The 26,897-nt window shown below is 40.4% G+C and overlaps 1 protein-coding gene across 1 annotated transcript; it reads right to left on the bottom strand.

Annotated features, from left to right (window-relative positions):
* Positions 1–11,114: 11,114 nt before the first annotated feature.
* On the bottom strand, positions 11,115–15,301 carry LOC103826153 (interferon alpha-inducible protein 27-like protein 2B). The gene is made up of 3 exons (XM_009101443.4): positions 15,077–15,301; positions 12,166–12,312; positions 11,115–11,282 (listed from the first exon to the last, which is right to left on the bottom strand). Exons 1-3 carry the CDS (start codon positions 15,222–15,224, stop codon positions 11,254–11,256), a joined length of 324 nt encoding a protein of 107 aa, XP_009099691.1. The 5' UTR covers positions 15,225–15,301; the 3' UTR covers positions 11,115–11,253.
* Positions 15,302–26,897: the final 11,596 nt, after the last annotated feature.

The following is a 26,897-nucleotide window of genomic DNA, read 5'->3' as shown; positions in this document are numbered from 1 at the left end:
TAGAGTCAAACCCTGTAAGGTTCTTCTGGCATTATCTTGCCATGCAGACACCTTGCTGGTACCAGTACCATCTGGTCTGGCATTCCCAGGTGGAGGTGTCTGCCACTCATTTGCAGGAGAGCGGAGAATCCTACATCTGGTCCCCTCTCTTCTCCCGATACCCCGTCCCCCAGAGATTTACTGTCTGCTTTGTTAATGATTAAGAGCTAACTACAGAAGGGCACGTAGCAAGTATGGACATATTACATTGTGCCAGGATTGAGGAGGAAGCCTCAGGCTTGTGCCCCATGTGCCTCTCTCCAGTATTAATCTTCTCGATGCATGAAATATTTTTCACCAATACATAACCTCACTTATTACTTCCTGCCATTAAGTGCAGCAAATACTCAGACACTCTTCTGGAACATCTCCAAATGAAATCTCAGAGTCATTACATTAACCTTTTCCATTATAGAGCAGAAGGAAATTAGCTATTGGCACACAGAGAAATACTTAGAAAGTGGCATGATATTTTGCATAATTGTATTTTTATGCTTTCCAACAATGCAAAGAGTTAAACAAAAGCGTTAACAATCCTGTATGCTTCATTAAAAACTCTCAATATCTCTATTTTCAGCAAAATAAGCCATCAGAGTTAGATTCTATAATTGACACCATTGCTTAGGGAACAAACCTATGAATCTTATTAGAGACAAATTCATTACTTTAAGTCCACCCTTAGGATGCAGAGCTCATAAAAGAAACCTCTGGAGGGTTCAGCTTAGGGGATGAGATGATTTCAGGCTGCAAATCTACAGATTTGCTGTAATTAACCTGAACTAATTATTGTCAGGCGATGGGTCAGACATCCTGGATAAAAGCCCCTGACTGGTTTTGTGGTCTACTGGGTTTTCAGCAAGAGAGCTGCTTGTTAAACAAAGAAAAAGTACTGAAAGCACAGCCTTATATATTCTTAAAGTAAAATAAATCTTTCCACTAGGAGAGAATACCAGAGTCTATTTAAAATGCACAGTCAATTGGCACACTGAAACGTATCAATGTTTAATACTTTCGTTAGCTGTCTCACTGCAGGCAACCACCCCTAGCCATGGTCAAAAACAACTCCTGGGTGGGCTGTGCTGCTCTCCCTCCACATGAAGAGAATGCCTGCCTGCCTGCCTTTGCAAATATCATGAGAAGGGATCCATTAAACAGTTCTTTGTGCACTGCAGGTACATGTTCTAGTCCTGTAATGGATGCTGCCCTGTCACTACTCTGCTGCTGCTTTCCAGGGGTAAGGAAGATGCACGAGGGCACCTGCAGAAGCTTCTGTGCCTGGCATAGGGCAGAAGGGGCTGGCTGGCCTCTACAAGATATGCTGATAAACCTGTGATACAGATTTACCCCTATTCACTTACCACAGCTTCAAAAAGCAGTGACTGTTTTTACCAGTGGTGTAAGAACAGTTTAGTCGTATTGTTTCAAACACAGATTTTGTATGCATCTAAATTTCTTAATTCTATTGAAATCAGTGGCCATGACATGAAAATGTTTTGAGGTCTCTCTGTCCTTTGAAGTTTTCAAGACTTGGCTGGGCAAAGCTGACATGATCAGCTTCGATCTTGAGTGGGATATGACTTCAGAAGTTCCTCTGGCCAGCCTTTCTTTCTTTCTTTCTTTGTGGTTAAGACATGGTTAAAGGAGAACTCTGTGCTCAGGGCTGTACTTTCTCAGAAGGAGATGCTTATTGACTGCCCCTTGCTGAGGAGTTCTTTTCCCTTCAGCCCAAAGGCCCAATGCCATTGCTTTCTCACTCATAAGTACACGTCCTACCTTCCTTCTCACCTCTGCTGGTGTTTCTTGGCAGATGGTTGCACATTTTCACTGAATGTTTCACTGATATTGGCCCATTTGTTTTCCATTTGCTCTGGGTGTCTCTGGTGCTGTGGGACTGAGTTTCTAACAAAGGACTCTGAGCAAGGGAAGCCTGTGTATGAGTGCAGCACAGACAGAGCTCTTTTGGCAGTGGTCACCTACAGACCCTGGGATACACCAGGGAGGGAGCAGAGGGTCAGCCAGTGGGGATGGTCGGTGGCTCTTGTCACGTGAGCAACTTAAAATATCTTGGGGACATTTTAACTCACTTGAATGTGACTTAAATGACTTTAAATTTTAAGCCTCTGTGAAAAAAATTCTGTGACAGTGCCACCAGATAAAGCCCAGGTCCCTCCTCTGCTGAATGGCTGTGGGGTTTCTTCAGGTTCCTCATGCACTCAGGAGCTCCAAAATAAAACATTCTGCCTCATGGGACTTTTGTGAGTGTAAGGGAGGCTCATATCTGCCAACCTAATGGGCTCCATTGAGCTTCAGAGGTCTTGAAATTGAAAGAAATTGTGACTGGAGCTTTTTTTGTTTATCTTCTGTGTATTACATTAACGGGTTTGTTATTGGTTTTCACTATTTGTATTTCATTATCTTTTTTCCATCATTAGCAGTTTCCCTACTGGTATAAAGACATTTCCTAGCAAGCAAAGGATTAAAAATTAGTGGGAAAAATAACTGGAAATCTAAGCAGTTGAACTGAAGGAAAGTATGGGAGGGATTGATACTGAGCATAACACTATTTTATGTGGAGGCAGCAGCACATGAGCTCCTGGGTAGATCTGAATGTTCTAGGTAAATGGATCCTTGTAATCAAAGTCAAAAGTTATTCATTACCTGAAACAGATTCCAAAATGCACAAGTAGCAGCATTTAAACCCTACTAACATTCTGTTGGAGGCATCTCTTGAGGTACATAAAATTCTCAAGTTTTATGTTCTGTGAGAACATCCCGCAAACCAAAATCAGTAAAATATCCCCCCCCCCCAAATGATTATGGGTTGGGGTTTGTTTTTTTCTTTTTTTTTTGCTAGTTTACTTTTTTAACTTAATGTTTTCATTTTGCTACCAAGTTCACAAAGCTCTCCTAGATGTGGCTCACTGCACACAAGCAGGGAGATGGACATGTCCTCCAAGTGTGGGCAGAGGTCCCTCTGTGTGACCTGGAGGATGAGGTCCCTGCACTTCAGGGCTTGGCAGGGCCTGGCTGTCATGAAGGGCTTTGTTGAATGGGTCTGTCTGAGCCCCTAAGGATTAGTACTTACTATAAGATAACCTTTTGCTTCTGAGCATTTCTTGTTTAACCCTCTGAGCCTGTAAATATCAAACATTAGTTTACTCTGCATTGTTTCTGTTTCCTGACTTGGGCATCCGTGTAACAACAGTGCATCTTCCTGTTGGGAGAGCAGGGAGAACAATGCCAGGTGAAAAGTGTCTTTTTGCCATGCTTCCATGCAGGTCCTCAGCTGACCTAGCTGTACTTCAGCCTTACTCCAGCATCAGGTTTCTGATCTTGATGTAAACGACACCTTCTTCAGCGTTAAGCAGCTTGCCCAGCGTTGACTGCCCTGTTTACAGATAAAACCTGTTCCTCCAGCAACAGGAGGAAAGCCTCCAAACCCCTCACTTCACTCCCCTGGTCAGTTGTGACTGGTGCTTCAGGTGAGATTTTTTGAGAACTGGTCTCTCCCTAATCGGCATCAACTGGGGGGAAAGCGTTGCAAGCTTGCTCTGTGCCTGTTTATGAAGGTACTGGAAATAAAAACTATTTGCCAGTGAATGGAAAATCCTAACTGTGGCAGGAAAAGCTGCAGTTATCAAGCATCACCACTGTATGCCACTACAGACTAATTACTCTAGTGGATCCCAGAGATGAGGCACCGCTACAGCAGACCCTCAAGAAACACTTAGTTAATATTAAATTGTAATCCTATTACCTTTAGATGTTCTCAGTGCTATTAATCTCACAGTTTCCAAGTCAGTAGTTTAAAAACAGATTATCTGAAAAACACAATGCAGTTAACCTCTTTGTGTATATACCATTTTTAAGCACAGGAGCCAAGAGGAGTAAAAATAACAGTACATTTATATTTTCAACATCTTTCTGCTTAAGAATATTCCACATATAATTTAAAATTCTCCAAAAAAAACCCACCAGCCATGGAAAACATTATTTTCATAATCTATTTATGCTAAAGATAAAATAAACATGAATAATCAGAAATGAATTATCTCATCCACTGTCTTTCATGAGTCCTCTATTGGACTGGTGCAAAATTACCCTCAGATTTATACCCTAGCACTAAAAAGTGTAAATAAGATGCACTACAGAAGAATTATTGGTTAGATATCTTAAAACAGGTTTCTAGAGTTAATTTACTCCCTAATAAAATTTTTGCTGAAAATTCACTAATGCTTTTGCAAAAAAGTCTTTGCAACACAGGCTACTGTGCCACAGTAAAAATTAACTTCTTGCTGACAGAACATGAAGAACTTCTTAAGCATTTTTGAATAAATGCTTAAGTAAGATTGTAAGTGCATGAGTTGGCACTTACAGGCTTTTTGAATCTTATACTAAATTTGATCTCTGTTTCTATTTCTTTCTCCTACAGGCTTGAAATCTTAAAAAATATTTTCTTTTTTGGTCTCCTCTGTTTTCTGATCATTATCATTCATTGTTACTGTATCTGGTTATTAACAGACTTAAGCAACTGCTTGTTTCTGTCTCTACAAAATTCTACTCCTATTCCTTCCTCAGTTTTTATTCTGCCTGCAGTTTGAGCTATTCTTTGCTCTAGAAAACCCCCTGTAAGGTGGGTAGGAGGGGGAGAACCAGGGCAAGGAAATTTGAAATCTTAAAAACTGTCACTTTGGCAAAATAAACTCTTCCTAGAATTTTTAGTATTTCTTTCGAAAAATGTGGGGAATGTCTCCTTCATCTTGAGCACAGAAGCCAAGTAATGTGGAATTGTGGTGTCACCAAGAGCTGGGATGTTTAAATTCTAAACTTCACAACAGGTTCATCTGGTACAGCCTGCATCATCACTTATCCCAGGGAAATCACAGACTCTCTTGGACTGCATCCTTTCCATTCCCTGGTCAGTGAGGAAGATGGATGGTGCAAAGCCTGGGGGGTGTTTCCTTTTATGGCTGGGATATTTGCTCACCTTTGAGCAACTCAGAAATGCCTTTCTTTTGCCTGTGCCAAGAAGCTGTGCCACCTATTTCCAAAACTGATTAATATGAAAAACTGCATTAAAGAGATTAAATGGCAGGGAAAGAAATAAGGCAAGAAAATGAAATCTTCTCCTTTGACAATGTACTCTTAGAAAGCTGAGAGGTGCTCTTTGTCACTAAAGTAACATCAGTGAATTGTTTCAGTGCTGAAGATCTTTTCAGCTGATTTTACAAGAGCTCCTGCTGGAGCCTGATGATGCCACTTCTGCTGCAATGCCACAGCAGTTTCATGGAGATGGTACAAACTGAGGTATTAGTTCTAAGAACCCTTCCTTGTCCACTGGGGTTTCTCTGGGCATTGTGACCCATGATTGCTATCAGGAAACTGAATCCAACCCAAATATTTAAATCTAGACATGACTTCAACCATCTACTGAGTTTTGTCTGTCTGATAATTAGTAACTTCTTGTGTGTTTGACATTGTTGTCTACAGTTCTGTAACTGCTCCCTTTTCTGGCTGCAGTCTGATATTTGAGCTCTGAAAGGGGTTATTCCAGTCCCAGAAGGGAATCAATCCCTTCCACAAGAGTTAGCCTCTTAAAATAATTATTGGGAAAAATGAAAGTGTAATCATTAGTCGAATAATGGCTCTAGTGGAAGGAAACATAAATTAAGTCATATTGGATCTCTGAAACACTAAATTAGACAAATTAGGGATCCGATTTTTCTTTAAAAGCCTTAATCTATAGTAGTACTAAAGGAGGACAGTGCTGGATATGAGAGGAAAATAACTATCAGTTGTGAAATATCTTTGGACTGTTTAGCAACATTACCATTCACAGCCACGGAATACATTACATTTTATTGTAAACTTTGTTCCTCAGAGAAGTATAAATCTTGAAAGTGTGTCAATACTTGGCAAAGTAAGCAGTCTCTGGAGGCAAAAAATGTTTAAGACCATCTATCAAGTATAAGAAGTTGATAGCAATTAAAATCAGAGCTGTTTATGTATAAACATAAATTGCAGTGGTAGCTGAAAACTGGCCAGTAAAAATCTTGGCTGGGTGGAAATTCCAATAGCAAAAGACTGCAAAAAGCAACATCTGAATTTTAAAAACTGTTCTTTTGGCATATGTAATTTCTTTAGCAACAATATTTTCTATGGAATTTTATTACATTGAGGAAAATGTGTGTGTTTATTTATTTTCATATGCAGGTATTCCTTAAAAAACACCACAGACAACAAAACCCAAAACCCACTGAACAATGGATAAAAAAAGATATCTCGCAGAAAATATTACTTATATTAGATAAGCACAAAACCAGGTTATATTTCAATGCTCACTATTACCCCAAAGAGATACAAAGAAGGATAGGGAATGACTTAATGTTAATTACTATTATAATAATTATGTTTTTTTAAATTATTGTGTATTAAAAGGACGTTACTAGCTGTGTCTCTTTAATGTGTGGGGTTCTCAGGAAATAGACCATTGTGGGCAGTCAGCACGATTTCATTGCTTTTCACAAGTTACAACACTTAGAACTTCAGTGGAATGGGAGCCCACAGAAAGAGTGTTGGGGACTCTTCCTCTGCTGAAGAGGAGAGGTACTGACCTGTGTCCAGCCACTGGACACCCAGTCACTGCTTTGAAAGGAATGTGTAGGGTTTGTTCCAGGTTTCTGGTCCCGTGGTCAGTCTTGGATCACTGTGTCTGGGTCAGTCCTCGAGGAGATGCAATTAGAGCACCAATTAATGCAGTGCAGGAGGGGATGTGTTGGGCTGTAGGGGGACCCTGCCTCTTCTACCAAGGCTTCCATGACTTTAGGGATGCTAATAAAGACAGAGAGGCTGCTTCCTTCCTTAAGACATAGGGAGGTGTGAAGAAGACACCAGTTTCAAATGAGACAGTCCTGAGGAAGGTTGAAGAGCAGGGGTGCTGTGCCCACAGTGGCCTCCCAGCCCATGCCACAGACATGGGGAAACTTGCTGGCAGCAGGAACCGTGCCAGCCTGCTGGGTGGAAGGGAGTGGGATTGAATGCTGTTAAACAGAGCATAATGTACAATGTTTATTTGAAATTAATGAGGCTTGCATGTCTTCAAGATGCATTTTAATATTTAAATTGCTGCAAAAGTAAATTATTAAAACAAAGTGTCCATTAATTATCACCCATGATCACCCAAGCTGCAGTACTAGAAAATGAGAAACAAAGAGTGCCCAGGTCAGTGAGGTAAAGGAAAGGCTGTCCCCTTTCCATGTTGAATTTTTTACACTGTCAGATCACCTCTTTTCACTTCTGTTCAGCTGTGGGAAAGATACCTTAGGAAGGAAGTCTTAAAATGGGACCCAAATCACGATCTAGTATGTAACTGAGAGATTTTGGTGTTCCAGCCACCAATATCCACCACTGAGGGAACAGAGCAAATCCACTCACATAAGTGGATTCATTCTGGTGTTTGACTGAGAAGAAAAAGTATGTCAGGACCTTCCTCTCATCTTCCTTATTTCCAGATGAAGATCAGTCCAGTTATTATTTCTACATCTCCTCCCAAACAGTGGAAGAGAGGAGGGTTTTATTAAGTGCTGCCAGCTTTCTAGGGGAAAAGAGTGTCGGAGCTTCCTGCCAGATTTGCAGAGCTCCTGCTCTATGCACACACTGAGAAGAAAACCAGAACACGATGGTGAGAGAGCATTTCATTGCAGAGAGCTACTAGACCTTGATTCTCTCCCCTCCTTTGTTGGAAGAATCCTTGGACAAGGGACTAGTCTTCTTTCTTCTGCTTGCAAGAGCGGGGCTGCTCATGGGTCCCTCATTAACACAAGGAGTAAAGGGAAGCCCCAGGAAATAACAAAAGTTTTTTGGTATTTTTAAACTTAGGCTTTGTCTTACACCCTCTCCGCCAAGTATTTGTGAGAATTTCATAGAACAAGACGTGAAGAAATCAATAGAGGAAACAGCATCTGAACCACAATGCAGGCATTTAATGTCTCCTTGTGCATTAAATTACCCAATTAATGTTTCCTGTTGCCTTAGCCTGTTCTAATAAGGCTTGACTGTCGCTTATCAGCCCCTAATCTTCTAAATGATGAGCAAGAACTGCAGCTGGATTTACAAGAGCCTTTGGGGCACAATACCAAACTCCCAGAGTGACAAAGATCCATCCTTGGAATTATGCTTATTAGGGTTTCTCATTCATTATCATTTACTTCACACAGATATCCACTAATAAGATAAGATTGACTTTATTATTTATTATTTATTAAGTACTGTCAAAATAGATCCACTGGACAATCAATTTCTGTGTATAAATAATTCCTCAATAAATAAGCTTTTTTTTGTTGCATAAAAATGTCATTTCAAATACCAGTACTTCTTTGAGTTAACTGAGTTTGCCTGCTATGTGGGCTTATTTTTCCTGAAAGGCTGCTATTTAGTTTAGAATGTTTTGGGGTAAGAAGAATTTTTCCAGAGTAACTCAAAGTAATTTTTATGGTCTGTGTCCATGACTTAGCTAATTAGAATAAAGATGTTGGGAAAGAGTGGTAGGTAACGAGTAACTAACAGAGATAAATGATTTTTAATAGACAATGGCAGTGTCTTCAGCATGATAAATACTTTCCAGTTGTATTATAAAAAATAAATAAATCTATTTTACTAAGAGAGACTTCTTATGAACTGTGAGGCCAGTTGGGGGGAGGAATGGATTCATTTAGATAAAATGCTATTAAATTGCCTGCATAGTGTCCTGTCAGACAACTATTGATCTCATCCCATGGGAGAAATTGATTTCTGTGCAGAGAGCTATGTGCTCTCTGCAGTGCCTTGCTCCAGTGCTATTGCTCTGCTAATCGCTCTCTGCTGCCTCTTTTCCTTTCTCTCTCTTTGTGCCTATTTGTTGTGCAAAGATTGATTGAGAGACAGGAAGGATTCAAATTGCAATATTTGTTGGTTTTTGACCTTTCCAATTATATTCTGTTAAATATGTAAATAGTTAATTTGTAGTTCTGTACAGAGGAATTACCTGAAGCAGTCTGCAAGGGAGGCTTCCAGGGGGATGCTTGCACCTTTGTTCTCCTGCAGACCTATTAGAGCTGACTCACTGAAGGGATTTTGAATGCAGCTGAGAATTCTCCCTGCTTTGTCAAAGCTGTCTAGGCTAGTTCTCAACACAAGATCTAAAGATGGCAAAATAATTCAAACTTTTAACACTAGAATTACATAAAAGGTGAAAAGTGAAATGATAAGTGATTAAACATCCTTGCTTTGGTTTCCTTCTTCTAGGCATAAGTACCCTTTGTCAGCTCTCATTATTGTGAGTCATTTTCTAACAAGACAAAAATACCTGAGGTCAACTAATGACAACATTAAAGTTGAAACCCACTTTTAAATCTCCCCCCTTTGAATAAGAAATAAGGTTATTAATTGCCATGAAATGGTCACACATTGTTTCTTGGATAATACAGCTTCCGTCTGTCTGATGAGTTATGCATGTACTTGACTTTTTCTACTATTTCTTGTCATTCTTACGCTGGTTTCATTCTTATGACTCATTTATCATCATCATCATAATCATCATCATCAGTGCTAAGCAGTTGTTTGAATGTTTGTTTGTGGGATCAAGGCCCCTGCTTTTCTCTGGGACCATAACTTGGCATTTGCACATGGAGAAAAACTTCCAAATGGGAAAAACCCAGGGTAGACCTTCTGGCTTCAAATCATGCCAGTACTAAGGGCACAGAGGGGAAAAAAGATCTGTTGGTAGATCACAGCTGTATTTCAGTAGTCCCAGACTTCTGCATTAGACCTAGGAAAGAAAGCATAGGATGGATCCCCCTGGAAGATTTTCAAAATCTGATGGGACAAAGTCCTAAGCAAACAAGTCTAACATTAAGGTTAACCCTTCTGTAATGGTAGTTTGGATTAGAGAACTGCCCTCATTCTCCTCACACCAAGGTCTCTTTGAAATTTAATCTTTCTATGATTTCATGAATTCAAGTCCTGGTTACATTTAAACATTTGCCCAAGATAGCTCCTTGTTAGGACATCAGCTCTAGCCTATGAAATGAAGCCCTTGTTTTTCAGTTGCTTGTCAATGCTTTGGGCAGCACAGCAAGTGAAGTCCATATCCAACAGCATAAGGTGCATGGGAGCAAACACATTTCCCAGCTGTGGAGAAATGCAGCTGAGATGGGAATGCTCAAGCAGAGTGACAGGAGTCATTGGAGAAGATCACTGACTGCAGCTCCCCAAATCCAGCACCTCTTAACTTCTGGCCTAAAAGTGTGACATTCTCTCCCTCCATCTTGGAGTGGAGAAAGGGGAGAAGAAGCTGTGCTGTGTGGTTTTGTTTGAAATACAGAGGGAGGGAGGTGATAGAGTAGGGGGAATGAGGAGCCAAAAGGCAGAAGGAAGATGGAAGTGTGGGGTCATTTGTACATGGGAGTTTGCATACTGGATGCACAATGTTATGTTTATTTGGTGACATATCATTGAACGAGCATTTATGAAGGAAAGGAGTCAGGTGTGAGGAACAGCAAAAAGTCCCAACAGTGAGACCAGCATCAGAAAATGGGCTCTCTTCCTTACCTGTTCACACCCAGCACAAGTTTGCAGGGGGAGTTTCAGTCTGACTGGGACAATGCTGATGCCTTGCTGCAATCAAACAGTGACTAGAAATTATAGTGAAAGGGACCTTAAAAACTCTAGAGGTATACAAAAATCAGTCCTGGAACCTGTTTTTGTTTGCCTATACATTTACTTTATTAAGTAGAATTTAATTTGATAGCCTATTAGAAGTGCATCTAGAAGGAATTGCCCCTTACTGAGTGTTTCTATGCTTCTCTCTCACAACAAGGTGACTTTTGCACTGTAATTACTTTTTGTAAAATTAACATAGCAAGCTGCTTGCATTTGAAGAGCTTAGTGTTGCTAAATCCAGGATTTTCCTATGGCAGCCTCACAGTCCAGGTACCCTAACTCCCATTGGCTTGTGTTTTTCTGTACTTCAGAGAATATTTAATTGAGGAAAGATCTGCACCTTGTCTCTGTCCCTATTAATTTAATGCAAGAATCCATCATTTTAACAGAAACTTTATTTGTGCACGTGGAAGGCTTTGACTTTCATAACAGAGAGATCACAGAAGGGGAGAAATTGTCAAAGCTGATGGTGAAGGATCAACTGCTTGCAGGTTTGGACTGATGGTTTTCTTCTATTCAGCGTCTTCCTCCTTTTCCACCCATGGCTAAGGAGAAATGCAGAGAAATTGTGAGGACAACAAAAAGCAAAGTTGCAGTACAAGAAAATATACAGACCATAAAAGCATTGGCTACAAACTTTCCCAGGTCAGAAATCAAAGGTCTCTGTTACTATTTGAAAGACACTTTTTGAAATTAGAACTTCAATCCTGTCTCTGAGGCTCTTCCTAACCCCACAGGATCCTACTAACTCAATCAGCATCCTTACTGATGCAGTCAGGTATAGACCAGGCTCTCTCATAATTTGGTTTGTTTTATCTGGTCTGGGTTGCATTAACCTGGCAGAGTGATGAGGCAGGTTTCTGTTGTTCTCTGCTTTGAGCTGGTAAGTGCAGGCAGATTCCTGTGGTTTTGACCCAATGAATTTCCTTTAAAGGAAAGAAAGCTAAGCTGCTCTGAAAGGCCCCCAAGAAGTAGACTAATGATTCCTGTCTGTCAGTCTGATAACTCCATTCTCATGGTTCACTGTTTTTTCCCACTATATCTGCTTTGCATGTTCAAGTGTGGAGCCCTTGGTTTAATCCTTAATTTGTAATTGAAAAAGAACTATTGAACTGCCACTGTGGTGCTGATGAAAGCGTAATCTAAAAGTCCATTGGGCTTTTTTTTCTGTCACTGTGTTTCAGATTTCAGACTCTGCTGTCTACTCATACCTTTGCAAGTTTGTGGCAAAGTTATTTCCACTAATTCCCCAGTTTCATCTTCACACCAAGTTTAAAGAAACAAACAGTAGAAATATTATTACAAATAAAAAGCAGCCACCCCTGTTACTTGCATCCCTTCATCTAGTAAATGTACAGTAAATGAAGTATTGCTGACTGCTCAGAAGTCATTTGTTAATTCATTTTTATCAAAAGAACTCTCACTTACCGATGGACTGGACAGTGGAAGTGGTGCCTCCCCTGGGAACTCCACCTCCATGAGCTGTGGCCTCCTTGGACATTGTGTCAGAGGCCCTGGATCCACCAGAGATCCCGCTGCTGGTATAACCTGATGAGTGGGTTGTGCCCCTGGCCCCTAGGACAGTTACAAAGGACATGTTACTGACAAAAAAGGAAGGAGCCTTACAGGACGATTACAAACTACTGTGTTTTAAAACAGTTCAAGGCTAGCAAATGTATCAAAATGCAAGGGGACGGCTGATCACTTGACTTGTTCTGTCAGTCTACTGCTTTTTAGCTGCCACCTTGGGAAAAGGATATTATCAGTGCTGTTGGGGAGTCCCAGAACACCCCAGAACCCTCAGAAAATTTATGGCTCTTGCACAGACTGTTTTTGATAAACCTGGATCTCCAAAATAGTTGCAGCACAATTTGCCTCTGCTGAAATTGCACTTTTCTCTGGAGCTGCCTGAGGACTGTGGACCAAACTTCTGTAGAAACTAGGAATTGTTGCACTTTCTGCTCCAGGTGAATAACATGTTCCTTTCACTTCACTTTCCCCCACATAAACCTGTAATAGATACCTATAAAATTTAAGTACCACAAGTTGTGACAGCCAGTGGCCAATTAATATTTATGTCTTCAACTCAGTCTAAATAAGCCCCAAGCAAAACATTCCTTTGCAAACTCTTCTTCTCCTGGGAGAGGAGCAAAGCACCAGTGACGACAAATGTTAGTGATAATGCTTAAAGCATTCCTGGAGGATGCTCAAATATTTGGGTGATGAGCTTGTTATAACATCTTCTGTAAAGTGACACTGAACAATACTCATGCCCCACTGCAGAATCAGTCGCTCCTTGGAGCATGTTTGTTCTGGGGGGAGGAAGGGTTACAGTCTGAATGAAAAGGTTAAGAAGATGTGTTTGGAGAGATTTCAGTGAGCACCTGCGGAAATGAAATCAGGCCCTTTTAGCTCTCAATCAGGCAAAGAATGTGTGGCAAGCTCTCCTGCTGCAGGGAGCCAAAGCTCACACCTGTCTTGGCAATGTTACAGAGCTAGCATTTTCCACATGGATAAAAGCTCTTTTGGAGTATCTCCTGTCGGCATGGCTAAGGTTTCCTTGAGTCATGCAGACTTCTCTTCACCAAAATGGTGGTTTTCATAAAAGTCCTTGCAACACAGAGGTTGCAAGAGTAAAACTAGGTGTGTTAAATGCTCATTTTGCTTCTGTTTATTATAAAAATTCCCAGCACACGGAGAGATAGAAATCTTCAGTGTTTTAGTTTAGAACTGACAGCTTCGTGCTCTCAAAAGGGCATCTCCTCTGAAGAGTTTGCCACTGGTTATGAGTGTGCTGTGCCACCCTGGTCTGTAACAGAAGGCAGCCTGTGCAGCTGACTAACTTATCACTAGAGTGAGCAACTGGCATCTCCTGCATACCAGGACTTCTGCTGCTGAGGCAGTGTGGTGCCTCCTCTCTGCTTTTCACTCTCTGTCCCCCTCCTCTCCTGACTTTCTCTCGTATTCTGTCCTTTGGCTCCTACTATTCCTTAAGCTCTTTCCCACTGAATATTCAAGAAACACTGTATTCAGCAACCTATACTCAAATCTTACAATGTGAAAATTAAAAAATTTCAGAGACATACTGCATGTGACTCACAGGAATCACATGTAGTATGTCTCTGAATGACCCTTATGTCACCTATTCACTCACTGTCTAGAGGGCCTCCCTCTATGAGTAATATTGGCAATGTAAATCATATCTTAAAAAAAAAAAAAAATCCAACTTATTTCCTTTCCATCAAGCTTAACACACTTTTGGCTACTAAAAGATGCCCTGAACCTGGACCCTGGCCAGCTTACCTGGTCAACCACCCATTTTATGGCTGGAGAAGTCACATTCAGCTCCATCTTTCGGATTTCTACCTGCTGATTATGGAAGTAGTAGACCAATAGGGGATAGATGCCCACCTATAATCAGCCTGCTGGCTGGCAATCCTCTGACACATGGAAGATGTGGGTCTGAGACCCCGTGGGCAGAAGGGGTTTGGAAGCCTCTATCCAAGGTCAGAGAGCTAACCCTGAGCTGCTGGCTAAAGCAGCATTGTACAGGGCACTCTGTTCTGTGGAGGCAAGCCTGTTCAGAGGATGCCTGCTGAATCAGGTCATACAAGCAGGTCTGGCAGGGAGAATACCTTGTGTACAAATCCCACGGGATCTGGGGTTAAGCAAGTGCCACAGTGATAAGAGTGGTCTGGGCAGGGACTGCTCCCAGCCAGCAGCAGAACAGCAAACACCTGCAGGGTCAGCTCATGAGAAGGGCAGCTATGCCTTACTCTAGCACTTAAATAGGGGATGTCAAGGGTGTGTTTACATCCCCTTCATGAATTGTCTCTTGGACTGCAGCTAATTTCTCTCCTCTACAGAGTTTGCATAAGGTTTTAGGAGCTCTCCCTGTACGGATATGTGTGAGTAAAGAGCAAGGGAAATCTGGTAATTTATATGAAATATAAATTACATGATCTACACAGATCATGTTCTTGCATAAGTGTGTCATTGCTTGTTGCTACCATGACTCTTCATATTTTTGATGGTTCCTGGCAGAATGGAGGGATAGCACAAATTTCAAATAAACACTGTCCAAAACCTCATTAATACCACATATATATGTGTTCATTCATGCATAGTATGTGCACACACGCAATAATATCCTGCTCATAGCACACAATTAAATGGAGGAATCTTCTTTCTTCAGTGCCACACAGAAATGCAGGAGAGAAGAGATTATTTGGTAAGCTTATTTTCAAGGAGGAACTTATTTTTAAGGAGGAATAGCTGCCTGATCCTAGGCACTGAACCACAAAACCACAGACAGAGTCACACACAGAATTGCTCATACCCATTTCCTGGAGAGTAGAAGTGGGGCCTCCAGAAGGCACACCTCCCCCAGAGGCTCTGGCTTCTTGGGACATCAGAGATGAAGCAAGGGATCCTCCTGTGATCCCAGAAGAAGTGAAGCCAGCGTTGCGGACGTTCTGGTCAGACATGCTGCTTTCTGCTGGTGAGAATTCCAGGGAAGCACTCAGGGACTGCTCAGCCCATCTTTTTATACACTCTCCAGCTGACAGTGAAGAAATGAAACTGCTGCCATGATAAGGAAGAATAGAAACTGAAACTTATTCTCAGCCAAGAAACGAAACTGAACTTTATCAATAGGCCTTTTTGTTGCTGTTGCCACGATGGAATTTAGGCAAACCAAGTAATTTCCTCTCGTGATAATAAAACAAATTACTGGTGCAGGAGTCATTGCTTGGCAACTGATGCAGCTGAAAGCTTTGCTTCTTAACTCTTTTGCATTGCACCCTATTGCACTGAATTGCATCTGTAGAAGGTACTGCATTGTTTTAAGGATTCCTGCAACTCTGAGTAAAGACAAGAGACAAAAAGGCAGTGAAGTGGTGGCATGCAGAGACTTCAGGTGGGTTGGTTACCTCACCCAGACTTCAGCTGTGGTGCAGCTATCCCTGAAAACACTGGTTCACACAGAGCTGGAAATCAGAACCCAGCTAACAAAGGATGGCTGGAATTAATTTCTACATGGAAGGAACCATGAGGGGACCTTGTGTCGTATGAGCAGATTGACACAGATGCTTTGCTCTTCTTCATGCAAGTCCCTCTAAAGCAGAGCCTCTGCCTTTAATGAAAAGGCCTTTGCAAATGGCACACATGCCTTTATCACAGCCTTTCTTAGCCAGGAGTTTAAATAAGGCTCATTAAAAATCCATGGACCTCCCTTAGGTAAAGAAGAATACGTGATTAGCTCACACTACTACAGGAATGGTTCTCAAAGAGGGAATACACAGAATAAAACTATAGTGTTTTCACAATAGTGTCATATCTGTATCTTGTACATGGTGGGTTATAGAACAAAGGCTACCAAGTCTGTTCTTCTCCTCTTGTATGTGCTGTTTCTCTGAGCAGCGGGATCTCTGGCCCATGTACCCCTAAGCAGCAGTGATCTTTTAACTCTTCTCTTTCCTTCAACTTTTCTTCAATTCATGTATGTTAGTTTCCTTAATTCTAATGTCAGTTATTTTGTTTTCTATTTGGCTTGCATTAGGTCTTCTGTAATTATGGTGCATCTTTAACCCATAATTTCTTGGGTTCCTCATTTATGATTTTAATTACCTAATGTTATAAAATACCTAAAGTTGAAGAGTAAATGCAGGCAAAATCTCCACAAAAGAATAGGACAGTGAATGCTACAGGCCTTCTTCAAAGTCACAATAAAACCAAAAATGTCAGTTTCTTTGTACATATTGCTGCAGAACCCTCCTTCAAAAATAGTAAAATCTATCAGTGTTTTGTTAATATAATTTATTTAATATTGCAAACAGCCCCTTAGGAAATGATGGTAAAGTCTGGCAAAGCCAAGGAAAATGAAGGCTTTACAAGCTGCAGAGACTCTGTATGAAGTGACAATTTATTCAGTCCTAAACCACAGATCTTAATGGACACACACAAAGTTGTTTAACTAAAACTAATTAAAACTAGATATAATGAAAATTTTATTGCAAAAATAAAAAGTGTCTCAAGGCAATTCAGATTGGCAGAGACATCAGAAAATAAGCAAGGAAAGAAGAAATTCCTAGAAGTCTCATGAAAATAAGATGAAGAAACTCAGTGTAATTAGAAAAGGAAAGCCACCAGAGGGATTCAAGGGAAGCCTTGGAGTTCACCCTACAAACTTGCCCAATGATTTGGACTCTTGGTTCAATCTGCCTTATCATCTCTGGATCTGCTGTGCTCACCTCCCTTGGTGGGACAGCACCTTGCTGTGCCCGGGCAACGTGTGACGTTGACATCACAGCCTCCAGTTCAGAAAGACACAGTGTCACTGCTGAAGGGGGACTGGGGACAAGAGCACAGTTCTTGAGCCTGCAGCTTCCAGAGGTCCTCTCTCTCTCCATTGATTCTTCCAGAAAGGTGTGCTTCTCTTTTGACTGAGCAGCTTTGTGTGAGACATTTTCCTACCTTTATTTGAATTATTTTTTGTGCTTTGTTTTACTGGCATTTATAGTTAGGAAAGGTTCCAAGATATTAGGCAAGTGTAGTTAATGTTCAGCTGTGTTTTCAAGGACACTGGCACAGAAGCAGCCAGGTAGCTGTAAGTCTTTGTGGACTATTTGTCAAAATCCAAGCAGTGATACTTTAAGAGCTAAATGGATGCAACTTCTAGTTAAAGTATGGAAAGAAAAAAAAAAAAACAACCAAAACCAATTCAGTTTTATCACAGAGTTTGGCATTATAACAGTAAATTGTACCTGGGAGAATATCTGGGTAAATTTGCTTTCCCTTTCCAGAAAGTAAAAAATTGTTGAGGAGGTGGGTGTGGTGAGCTGACCTGAAAAGCATCCAGTGTCACTTCTAAGCCTGAGAGACCAGGGAGTCGAAGCCACGAATACCAAGAGTATGACTGTCCTTATTTTCAGTGTCACTACAATTTCAGTAGCCTGAGGTGCTGGAGCGCTGGAATACAGAGCAAACAGTTTAACTCTCTGAGTTTCAAGTACAAATAAAACCCGTAGGTGTCAAAAATCTGGACTCTGTGCTCTTTGAAAGGAATTGGAAAGCCAGAGGCTGGATAGGAAGTACTCTGAAAATTTGAGTGGTGGGCATTCTTCTCTTCTTAAATTAAAAAGGAAAAAAAGAAGGAAAAAAAGGGAAAATGGGCTAAGATGAAGACATCCAACAAACCAATGCAATCAGATCTGCAGGCAACTCTTCTATATTTGGCTTGGAAGGACCTTGGTCTCTTGTGTTTGTGGATATAAACTGATGTTTCTCTTTGGTATGTTTTCCTTGCAGTCCCCACTAGTGTGACACTTGGAAATATTTACCTCACAGTAAAGCTGGGCAGCTGATCAGAGACATTAATCTCTGCTTTTGGTAGTCACCTTTTTTATTTCAATAACATGTTCATTGAAGTCACTTTTTCATAAACATTTTCCCATAAACCTCTGTTTCAAAAGAGATTATTTAAACAGCTTTTAAACAATTAATCTTTTGAAGGGTCTAATTGAAGGAAATAAACCTGTAGAGAATCTGACTGAACCAAAGATCTTCAGCATCCAAGATTATCTATCTGTCACCCTCTGACCTATTTCCTTTACACTACTTTTTAATTTTTGTAGCAATTATAGTGTATATGGATAATACCTATTAGCATATTTATGGTCATTGCTTCATATTTATTGTCTGCACAACTCATTAATCTTCATCTAGTGTGTGAGGCTGACAGCTCAATCTATTTTGCAATCTCTGGGCAGCAGCCATATCCAAAAAGCTTTTGTTTCCCTGTAAATAAACTGTGTTCAGGACCAGAGGACAATGGTACATCATGCAGTGATTGACACAAGCCATGGCTGCTAATCAAAAGTAGATTTTATTACCAGCTGAGTCAAGTGCATTATGGGGGCATTGTTCTAGCGCTGTCAGGGCAAGAGCATACGTAGTCAGTCACCTTCTCAAGATGGGCTGATTGTTCTCCAAGATTAGACAGAGTTGCCTTATTATCCATCCCAGACAACAAGGCATCTCACCCAAACAGACGCCTTTACAGAAACTGCCTGTACATTGAATTGATTTGAATTGCTAATGCGTAATCTGTCCAGCACAGATGTGCAATGAATATTTGGATGTTGTTTTGCATGTCAGTTGAGAAGACTGAATGATGAGGTGATGATCGTTCAGTGATGGGTACTGGACATTTGCCAACAATTGAGTTTGAGCACTTTCCCTGACAGTAATCAGATCAGCTTCCAAAACGTCTTTTCTTCAATTCACTGACAATTTATGTTAGAAGATAATGCAACTCTCTCACAGTTAACACAGTTGGCAGCAATTTGCATTTTTTTCGTATAATTAAATTTTTCATTTCACCCAAGAAGAAATACATGCAAGCTGCCTATAACTGATACAGATATTCCAAGACACTTCCAAAGTATCGCCACCAGAATAAGAGGCCATCTAGATAGGCCAAAAATGGCAAAACTCTTCACAATACAGGTAGCACTAGTTTCATTAGTTATAAAGCCACATTTGCTGTGGAAAAAAATAGCAATCTTGCTATAAAGCCTTATTAGGTAAGGTCTCCCAAAAAACCAGTTAATTAAATGACATTTCACATTTGACCATTGTTATGCTTAGAGTAGTTCAGTGAACACAATTATAGTACTTAAAAATTCTCAGTATCTGTGAGGATTGACATAGAGTAAAATAAGAACAGAAAAGAACCCCAAAAGACTGATGTTATGATATCAAGGGGCTGATACGAGCTCACACAGAGACATCACATGATTCATGTGAATGTGAAAGAGGTCTTCATGTAGTCATAATCATAGAATCATACAGAAATTTAGGTTGGAAGGAAGCTCTGGAGATCATCCAGTCTAGCCAGGGAATTATCCTGTTATTTGCTCAGAGACACACTTGGTTGAGTTCTAAGTATCTCCACAGATGGTGATGCCACATCTTCTCTGTAGAACTTGGTCCATTATTTGACCACCCATGCAGTGATTTTTTTCCCTTGTGTATCTAGTCAGAATTCTGCAAACTATGTCTGTTGTTGTCCTTTATGCACCTCCAAGGAGATGCTTCACCTTCTTCATATCCCTAATTATTAAAACCCTACCAATTAGGCTATAAGTAGCTAAAAAGGTGTTAGCTTACAAAATGAGAGGGTTGTCGGGACACTTCTCTGATAGCCAAGGAATTTTACCTTCTAATTTTATTTAGGTATGTGTCTAGTGAATATCTAATCATATAACCAATCACTTTTCCTCAGAAATAAATACTAATTCTTCTCAAGAACTTCTAGAGCTCTTTTTAGAATAGATACTAATTATTGCAAGGTCTTTATCTGTCTTTCAAAAGTAGAGAAGAGTACTCATGAGTGTGTAACATAGGGAAGAATCTCTTTCTTTTACTTATCAATCTTCTACTACCCAAATTTACTATACCTAGGAAAAGGCTAGGAAATGATTGACCCAGAAGTTTTATAGCCCACCTCAAAAAAGAAGTTTACAGGTGAGTTATATAATATTTTCATATGTCATCCTTTTTCAGGATTAGGCTGTGTGTGTCTCATTTGGATTTTTATTATCATTTTCGTCTGCCAAAAGCAAGATATCACCATCATCATCCCTGCCTTACAGATGAAACAAATCACAAAGTTGCACCGGTGGCTTTTTGGGGGCAAACAATTATAGTTTTGGAAGTTTTAATTTTGTGTGCTATGAAAAAGAAAACTAAACACATTTAACATCTATATGCACTGCATAATCATGTTGGCTGAAATTCTACAGAATTTCCAGCTAGAAATTCAGAAAAAAGCCTTTGAATAAGTAGCCTGGGAAGACTAAGTTTAGGTCTTAAATGGAGTTAGGTGGCAAAAATCTTATTAATGTCCATTTTGCACATCGAGATTCCAGCCTGTGCTTTGAGGAGCTCCCTCTAAATGGATCATACACCACAGTGGCACCTCTGCTTTTGACCTTAATATATGTTGGAGAGCATAGTTACTCTTGACATTGTTGTTTATGGCAGGACTCTACTCCATAGTTCTGATGTATAAAATGAGACCCTGCTCAAAGCAGACTCTGCAAAAGAGGGAGTAGTCCTGCCTTGAATCTCAGTTCAAGATGAGAGGCTTCACCCAGATCAGGACTCAGCCCTTCAAGAGCAGCACCATAGAAACCAGGAGCGGAAATACCACTCAGACATGGAGTTATGTCCCATTTGTTCTCTGCCTTCAAGGAAGACTTCATTATTACATTGGGCTTCCCACTGATTCTTTTATTTCTAATCCTCACCTGCCACATGGCTTTGTCAGACAGAAATGGATGCTTAGGCATCATTCTCAAGTCTCCAAGGACAGTGGTGCTTGAAAGATGTCCTGGAATATCCAGTGCTAATGTTCTGAGCAAAAGAATAATTTTATTCCAAAAACATTTAACATAAGCCATTATTCCTGCACTGCAGATGCTTTCCTTATGTTTAAATGTCTTACTTTACAAAACATGGAATGTTACTTCAGCTAATAAATAAATGGTAGCAGCAGGGTCTTTGATTTTTTGAGCCTGAAAATGGAGGTAAAGATGAATTATTCCTTTATATATTATTCTGTAAAACAGAATGCATACGTAAGTGACAAAACTGTGTCATCTGCCAAGTTAGAGTTCCATTTGACCTTGAGGTTGCAGTCTTCCAATGCACAACTACACCAACAAAACCTCAGAGTACAGGAATACAGACTGTTCCAGCCTCTGGGAAGAAAAAGAGTCTCAATCAGTTCATAGATTCTTCAAGATGTATAGATTTGAGAGAAAATTTTAAGTCTTTCTGAAATCTAGGAAGCAAGTCCATGAAGAAAATAGACCAAGTATACAAGCCACTAATAAGTTATACCTCTCTCTTAAAGGAATATAATATGATATGTTTTTCTGGAAGAAATTTGTTGAAAACAAAACTAAAATGTGAAGCAATAGAATTCATTGTCAAAGTACAATTATTAGCAACACTGAGTTCTCACTGCTATTCATATATAATAACATTGGTGCCTTAATAAAGCCCTTTCAAAACACACAATCTGCAAACTTTAAGTAGTCTATATAAGTATGGGCAGCTTTTCTAGTTCACAGATCCCACATGGAAAGAACAGTGTGTGCTCCAAGGAAAGTGCTGAGCAGAATGTCTCAAGTCCCTTGGGGAAGTTGCTTTCTCCGCCAGGGAACCTGATCCAGCAGATCCTAGGGCAGGCCTGGTGGGTCCAGTCCACATAGAAGCTGCTGGCAGAGGAAGGAGGAGGAAGAAGAGTCTGTGGTGCCTACCATCTCTAGTCCAAGCCAGAGACATTATTTCTGTGATGGTATTGCTTACATGACTTCCTGATGTCCCAGACTGCAGCTTCTGCATCCAAGGAGCGCACTCCAACAATGTGTGCCTGTGGTCGGCATTGCAGGGCCCAAGGAACAGAAACAAAGTCCTGTTTTCAGAAATGAAAGGGCAAGTCTTGCCAGAAGACAGAAGCTGAGCACAGACAGCCTGAAATATTTGGTCTTCTCCTTGCCTGTAAGTTGAAGGGAATATTATTTTCCTGTTTCCGGGAGATTTCCAAAACCATGTAGTATGCTACTCAGGCATTATGTTAATTAGTAAAGTATAGGGAGTTAATACAAAGAGGTTTCAAACACTAATACAAGTGAGTACCTATGTAAGCATAAGTGCTGGAAATGCATTTATGATGCTTTGAAAAGCAATCAATGACAAAGTGGTCAATCTATTACATGAGGACTCTGAAGACCAGATAGCCTGGTTTACTTCTCAGTTCCAGCTGCAAGATGCATGGGCAGGTTTCAGACTGTGCTTAAAAGGACTGAGAGGCTTCCTTGGAAGAGCAATGAATGGCTCCTTCTTTTAGATCCTTCTAGGCCTTAACAGCCTGTTTAAATTAAGAGAAACTTCTTATTTTTCTATTTATTGAAAAGTTTTTGCATCTGGAGGATGTTTGGATTTGGCATTAATTTTCTGGTTTGAGAATGGAGGCTACCAATAAATGCAATACAGCATCTGAGATATTGTAAAGTGTAAAGCAGCATGAGTAAGGATGAAGTACAGTAAGAAGGGCACACAGTGAAAGTCCTCTCTGGAAAGATCACAGAGTGCATCCTCTTGGCAGCCTCACATAAGTAGAAGCAGAAGAAAGCAATCAGCACTACTCAACATGGATTTGCCAAGGGCATGTTCCTGACTGCTCCCTGTGTCAATATGCCTGGTATCCCAAGTGCCATGGAAGCTTTTGTAACAGAAAGAAAATAAAATCTGTCAAACTTTGTAAATTTGTTTGTAAAGAAGGTTGCAACTGTAAACACAAGAAAAAAAACTCCCTAATCTCTGCAGTATTTATGGAAACATATTTGTCCATGGATGAATGCCTTGAAGCAGCAGTGCCTTCAGAAATTAGGTAACTTTCCTCATAACAGAAAAGCCTGAAATCTTCTGAACATTACCCATTTATGACAACAGGATGCAGGCCTTATGGAAAGGTTCATCAAACAGATCTAAATCCTTGTGGCTAGTTCTTAAATGGGAAAGAAAGTGCTTCCCTATTTATAATGCTAAAGCTTCTGGGCAAGACACAGTGAAAGACTTAAATTAAATGTCAAATCATGAGGTACTAACAATAAATAATGAAGAGATTTCTGTTGCTTGTGGTGGCTTGTGCAGATAAGACACGGGATAAACTATTTACTGCTGGTAAGTTGAACAGTCCTAGATGGATCATTCTGTCCTAGATGGATGAAGGAGCAGACTGATGTGAGCCTGTGCTGCCCACGTCTCAGGGCTTTTGTGGTCCCAGGCCTTATCTGTACTGCAAAATAGCTGAAAGTGTGTCAGAATTTCAAGAGCAATTCTCTCTTTTTTTTTTTCCTTATGCAATACAAACCCCCCTGGTTCACTCACTGCCCCTACTTGTCTGCACTCTGTGATGACGAGAGGGGCTCCAAGGATGACACCCTGTACTGTGGCTCATCTCTATAATTCAGGCAGACATAATTCTGGAAAAAAAAAAAAAAAACAGGCCACAGGACTGGATTAGTTGAAAGAGGCCGCAGTATCCTCCAGTGCAGTATGTGACTGTGAGGGGGGAAAAGCTGGAAATTTCCCTGTTTGCACTTTGCCACCATGATCCGGTAATCCCTACATCTGTCTCTTTCTAACCATTATATTGGTTTTGTGCCAAGGTCCACTCTTGTTGATTTGTTCTGTTAAGACACTGGAGTGCCAGCAGAACATTGAGGTTGCTTCTTGGGCTCCAGAATCTGCACAGAAGCCCCAGTGCTGATGACAGAGTGTTGAGTAACTCTTTATTCCCCACAGCAGAGTCATATTTTTGAAGGTGTCTCTATGGAAAAGCCAGGAAAGTTCAGGTTAAATATCAGCAGCTATTCTAAGTAAATGGGAGAATTGGACATGCTTTCAGAGTGCCAGTGAAGCTGCTGAGAGGAGCTGGTGCCATCGGAAAAAAGCAGAATAAATGTATAGCATTTGCTGGCTCTTCTTTGGTACGGAGGAATAGGACTTGAAATCTTATTTGTTCCGCAAGATTTTGACACTTGTCAGTTCCTGCCATGGTTATGTCACAACTCATGTGAAAGTGAGTTTCATCAGCTTAAATGAGATGTCGTCTGAAAGTCTATGGATAACTTTCTGGCTGTAGGCCCACCCCCATCCATTTCTCCTGCTCTTTTCCTTTGTAGGGGTTGAAATATTCTTTGCAATTAGCAAAGGGAGTCTGTTAGGGAAGGAATACAAACAACATTTCAAAGTCGAAAAAACGGTTTTATCCTTCTTGTCCCTGTCCGCCAATACCAGCACCAAGCACAGTAAAATGGCCAATTTAAGTATTTTGGGGAGGTGAGAGTTTCAAATGTGAACTTAGTAACTTTGCTCACCTTGTAAAGGCCTGGAGTGAGCATGGTGTAGCCTGTCATTTTGCAGGAGCATTGGGAATCAATTGCTTGGTCCTTTTATGCATCAGTGTTTAGCAGCACAGTTCTAAGGTGAATTTTGAGCCCGGAATCACTATGGTGAGGCAAAGACGTGGAGTCCTATAGAAAGGAAAAACATGAAACCTACTGTTGGAATTGATCAGACTTAGATCCTGCCTTAGTTTTGTTCATTTAATGCTCTTAAAGTTTTTTTTTTTTGACTTGCTGACACTACAGCCTTTGTTATTTGTTTTAATCAACTTTCTATTGCCATTGTAAATGACCTTGATCTTTGCTTAAGTGAGAGAATCTGATATAAAAGGATTCTTAAAGGAGAAAGGCAAAAACTAGATGAATCCTGCAGGCAAGAGAGAGGAAATTTGAATTAAGTTGTAAAAGGAGTTGATCTTCCTGCCTGTTTATCTTCTGCTTATTATCCAGAGGAGTTTCCATCCAAGCAGCTGTAATATTGCAGTGACTGTCATGTAAGCACCAGGGATCTTTTTTTCCAAATTCATATCATGGTCAGTGGAAGAGATCTCACAGAACAAAGTGTATTGCAGATTTAATCTTTCTTTCACTCTTCTATAGGGCTTTCACACGCTCATAAGAGAACAACATCTCAATGCCACAGACAATTACACCAAGCATTAGTCACAACAGGCAGCAACTTCTGCTCCTTTCTTCTTGCACATGCTGACCACGAAGGCCATTCTAGGAAGAGACAGAGATGAGAACAGATTCCTGAGTATTTTGTAATAGGGAGGGGTCTCTTGTATCACAATTAACAATCCAGAGGTGAAGTACAGAGGTGAAGGGATTGAGGAAATGAAACCCAGTAAAAGCAAACTTGCACTCCCTGTCCCCTTGTCCAAAGTACTGCACAGGGGGACCAGGAGGGGAGGACACAGCAAACACAAGGTATCGATGCAAATAGAACCTTTCTGGACTTGAGGTGTGGCTGCTTTCAGAACAGTAACAGCTTGGATTTACCGTAGTTTTTCCTCTCTTCTGAACAACTCTTCTGCAAACCCAAAGCAATTACAAGATTTTAAGTGCCCCTACTCACTGCAGAGAATATTGCAAATTTAATTCTAATTGATATCTACTTCAGCCTCTGAAATGTCTCACTAATAACCCCATAACCGCCAAGTGCTAGGAACCGACTTCCCTTTAAGAATATATAGGCAGAACACAGCCTTACCGTGCCACAGTACCCTCCATATTCATCCCCATGGAGGACAGCCTCGACTGGACCTCTCACTCAAAAGGTCAGCTTTTCCCAGTGGGTTCATGTATACAGAAAGTACTTCAAGACTTGAGCATCCCAGATTATTTATGAAATGTAACAGGAATGCAAGATGGGGAATTTCACTCTCTCACCTATCATGAACTTATATATAGATTTAGCGATTAAAAATTCATAGATGAAGATATTATTCACAGTAAATCACAAATTGGTATCTTAAGTTAAAAGTGCCAAATTCTTGTCTTGAATTCCCACTAAAGTGTTAGAAGAATACTTCTATGCAGAAAACTAGATGCTACTGGAATAGGTGACAAAGCATCCTCTCCTTTAATTATTATTATTAAATCAGACACTGGTACTGGATGAATAGAATATCCCTTCTTGGCAGAATTCTCTTAGTATTTTGCTTTTTATGTCAATGCATACATTTTTCCCCAAACAGGAACTGTTTCAGGAAGAGAGTTGTCTCTTTTAATTTCTTTCAAGCACTTTATATGGTATATGGGTGGTCTCTTGATTAATTTTCCCATGGTTTGGGATTCTGCCAAAGAACAGAAGAGGTCCAAATATGGATCAAGAATCAGATTAGATTTATGTTCTGTTTTCAGCAGGATCTGTCTGAAAACAAATGCTTATGTCTAGTATTATATGTGTGGTAATATTATTTCCAGCTCCTAATCACAAGTATTGATGGACTGTCGAAGCAATAACTGTGTTTGGACCATCACTTTTGTTGTTTGCATGTTATAATCCACACTGAGTTGTGCTGGTGTATATGGATTGTTTTTATTAAACCAACAAAACCAATAGCTCCACAGCCAGTGGAGCACAGCCAGTGCATTCACCCAGCTGATAGTCATTTACCTGGAGCAAAGGCTACTTTCTCGTTTCATTTCTGCTAAGTTCAGAGCTGGGCAACA

This window comes from Serinus canaria, chromosome 2 (genome assembly GCF_022539315.1).
Source record: "Serinus canaria isolate serCan28SL12 chromosome 2, serCan2020, whole genome shotgun sequence".
Classification (NCBI taxonomy): domain Eukaryota; kingdom Metazoa; phylum Chordata; class Aves; order Passeriformes; family Fringillidae; genus Serinus; species Serinus canaria.
This window is presented reverse-complemented; position numbering and strand designations above follow the sequence as displayed.

Coding starts and splice junctions, on each gene's coding strand:
- LOC103826153 (XM_009101443.4), bottom strand. CDS start 15,224: ATGTCTGACCAGAACGTCCGCAACGCTGGCTTCACTTCTTCTGGGATC. Junction 12,313..15,076: donor TTCTACTCTCCAGGAAATGG/GTATGAGCAATT, acceptor TAACTGTCCTAG/GGGCCAGGGGCACAACCCAC. Junction 11,283..12,165: donor TTCCACTGTCCAGTCCATCG/GTAAGTGAGAGT, acceptor ATTTCTCCTTAG/CCATGGGTGGAAAAGGAGGA.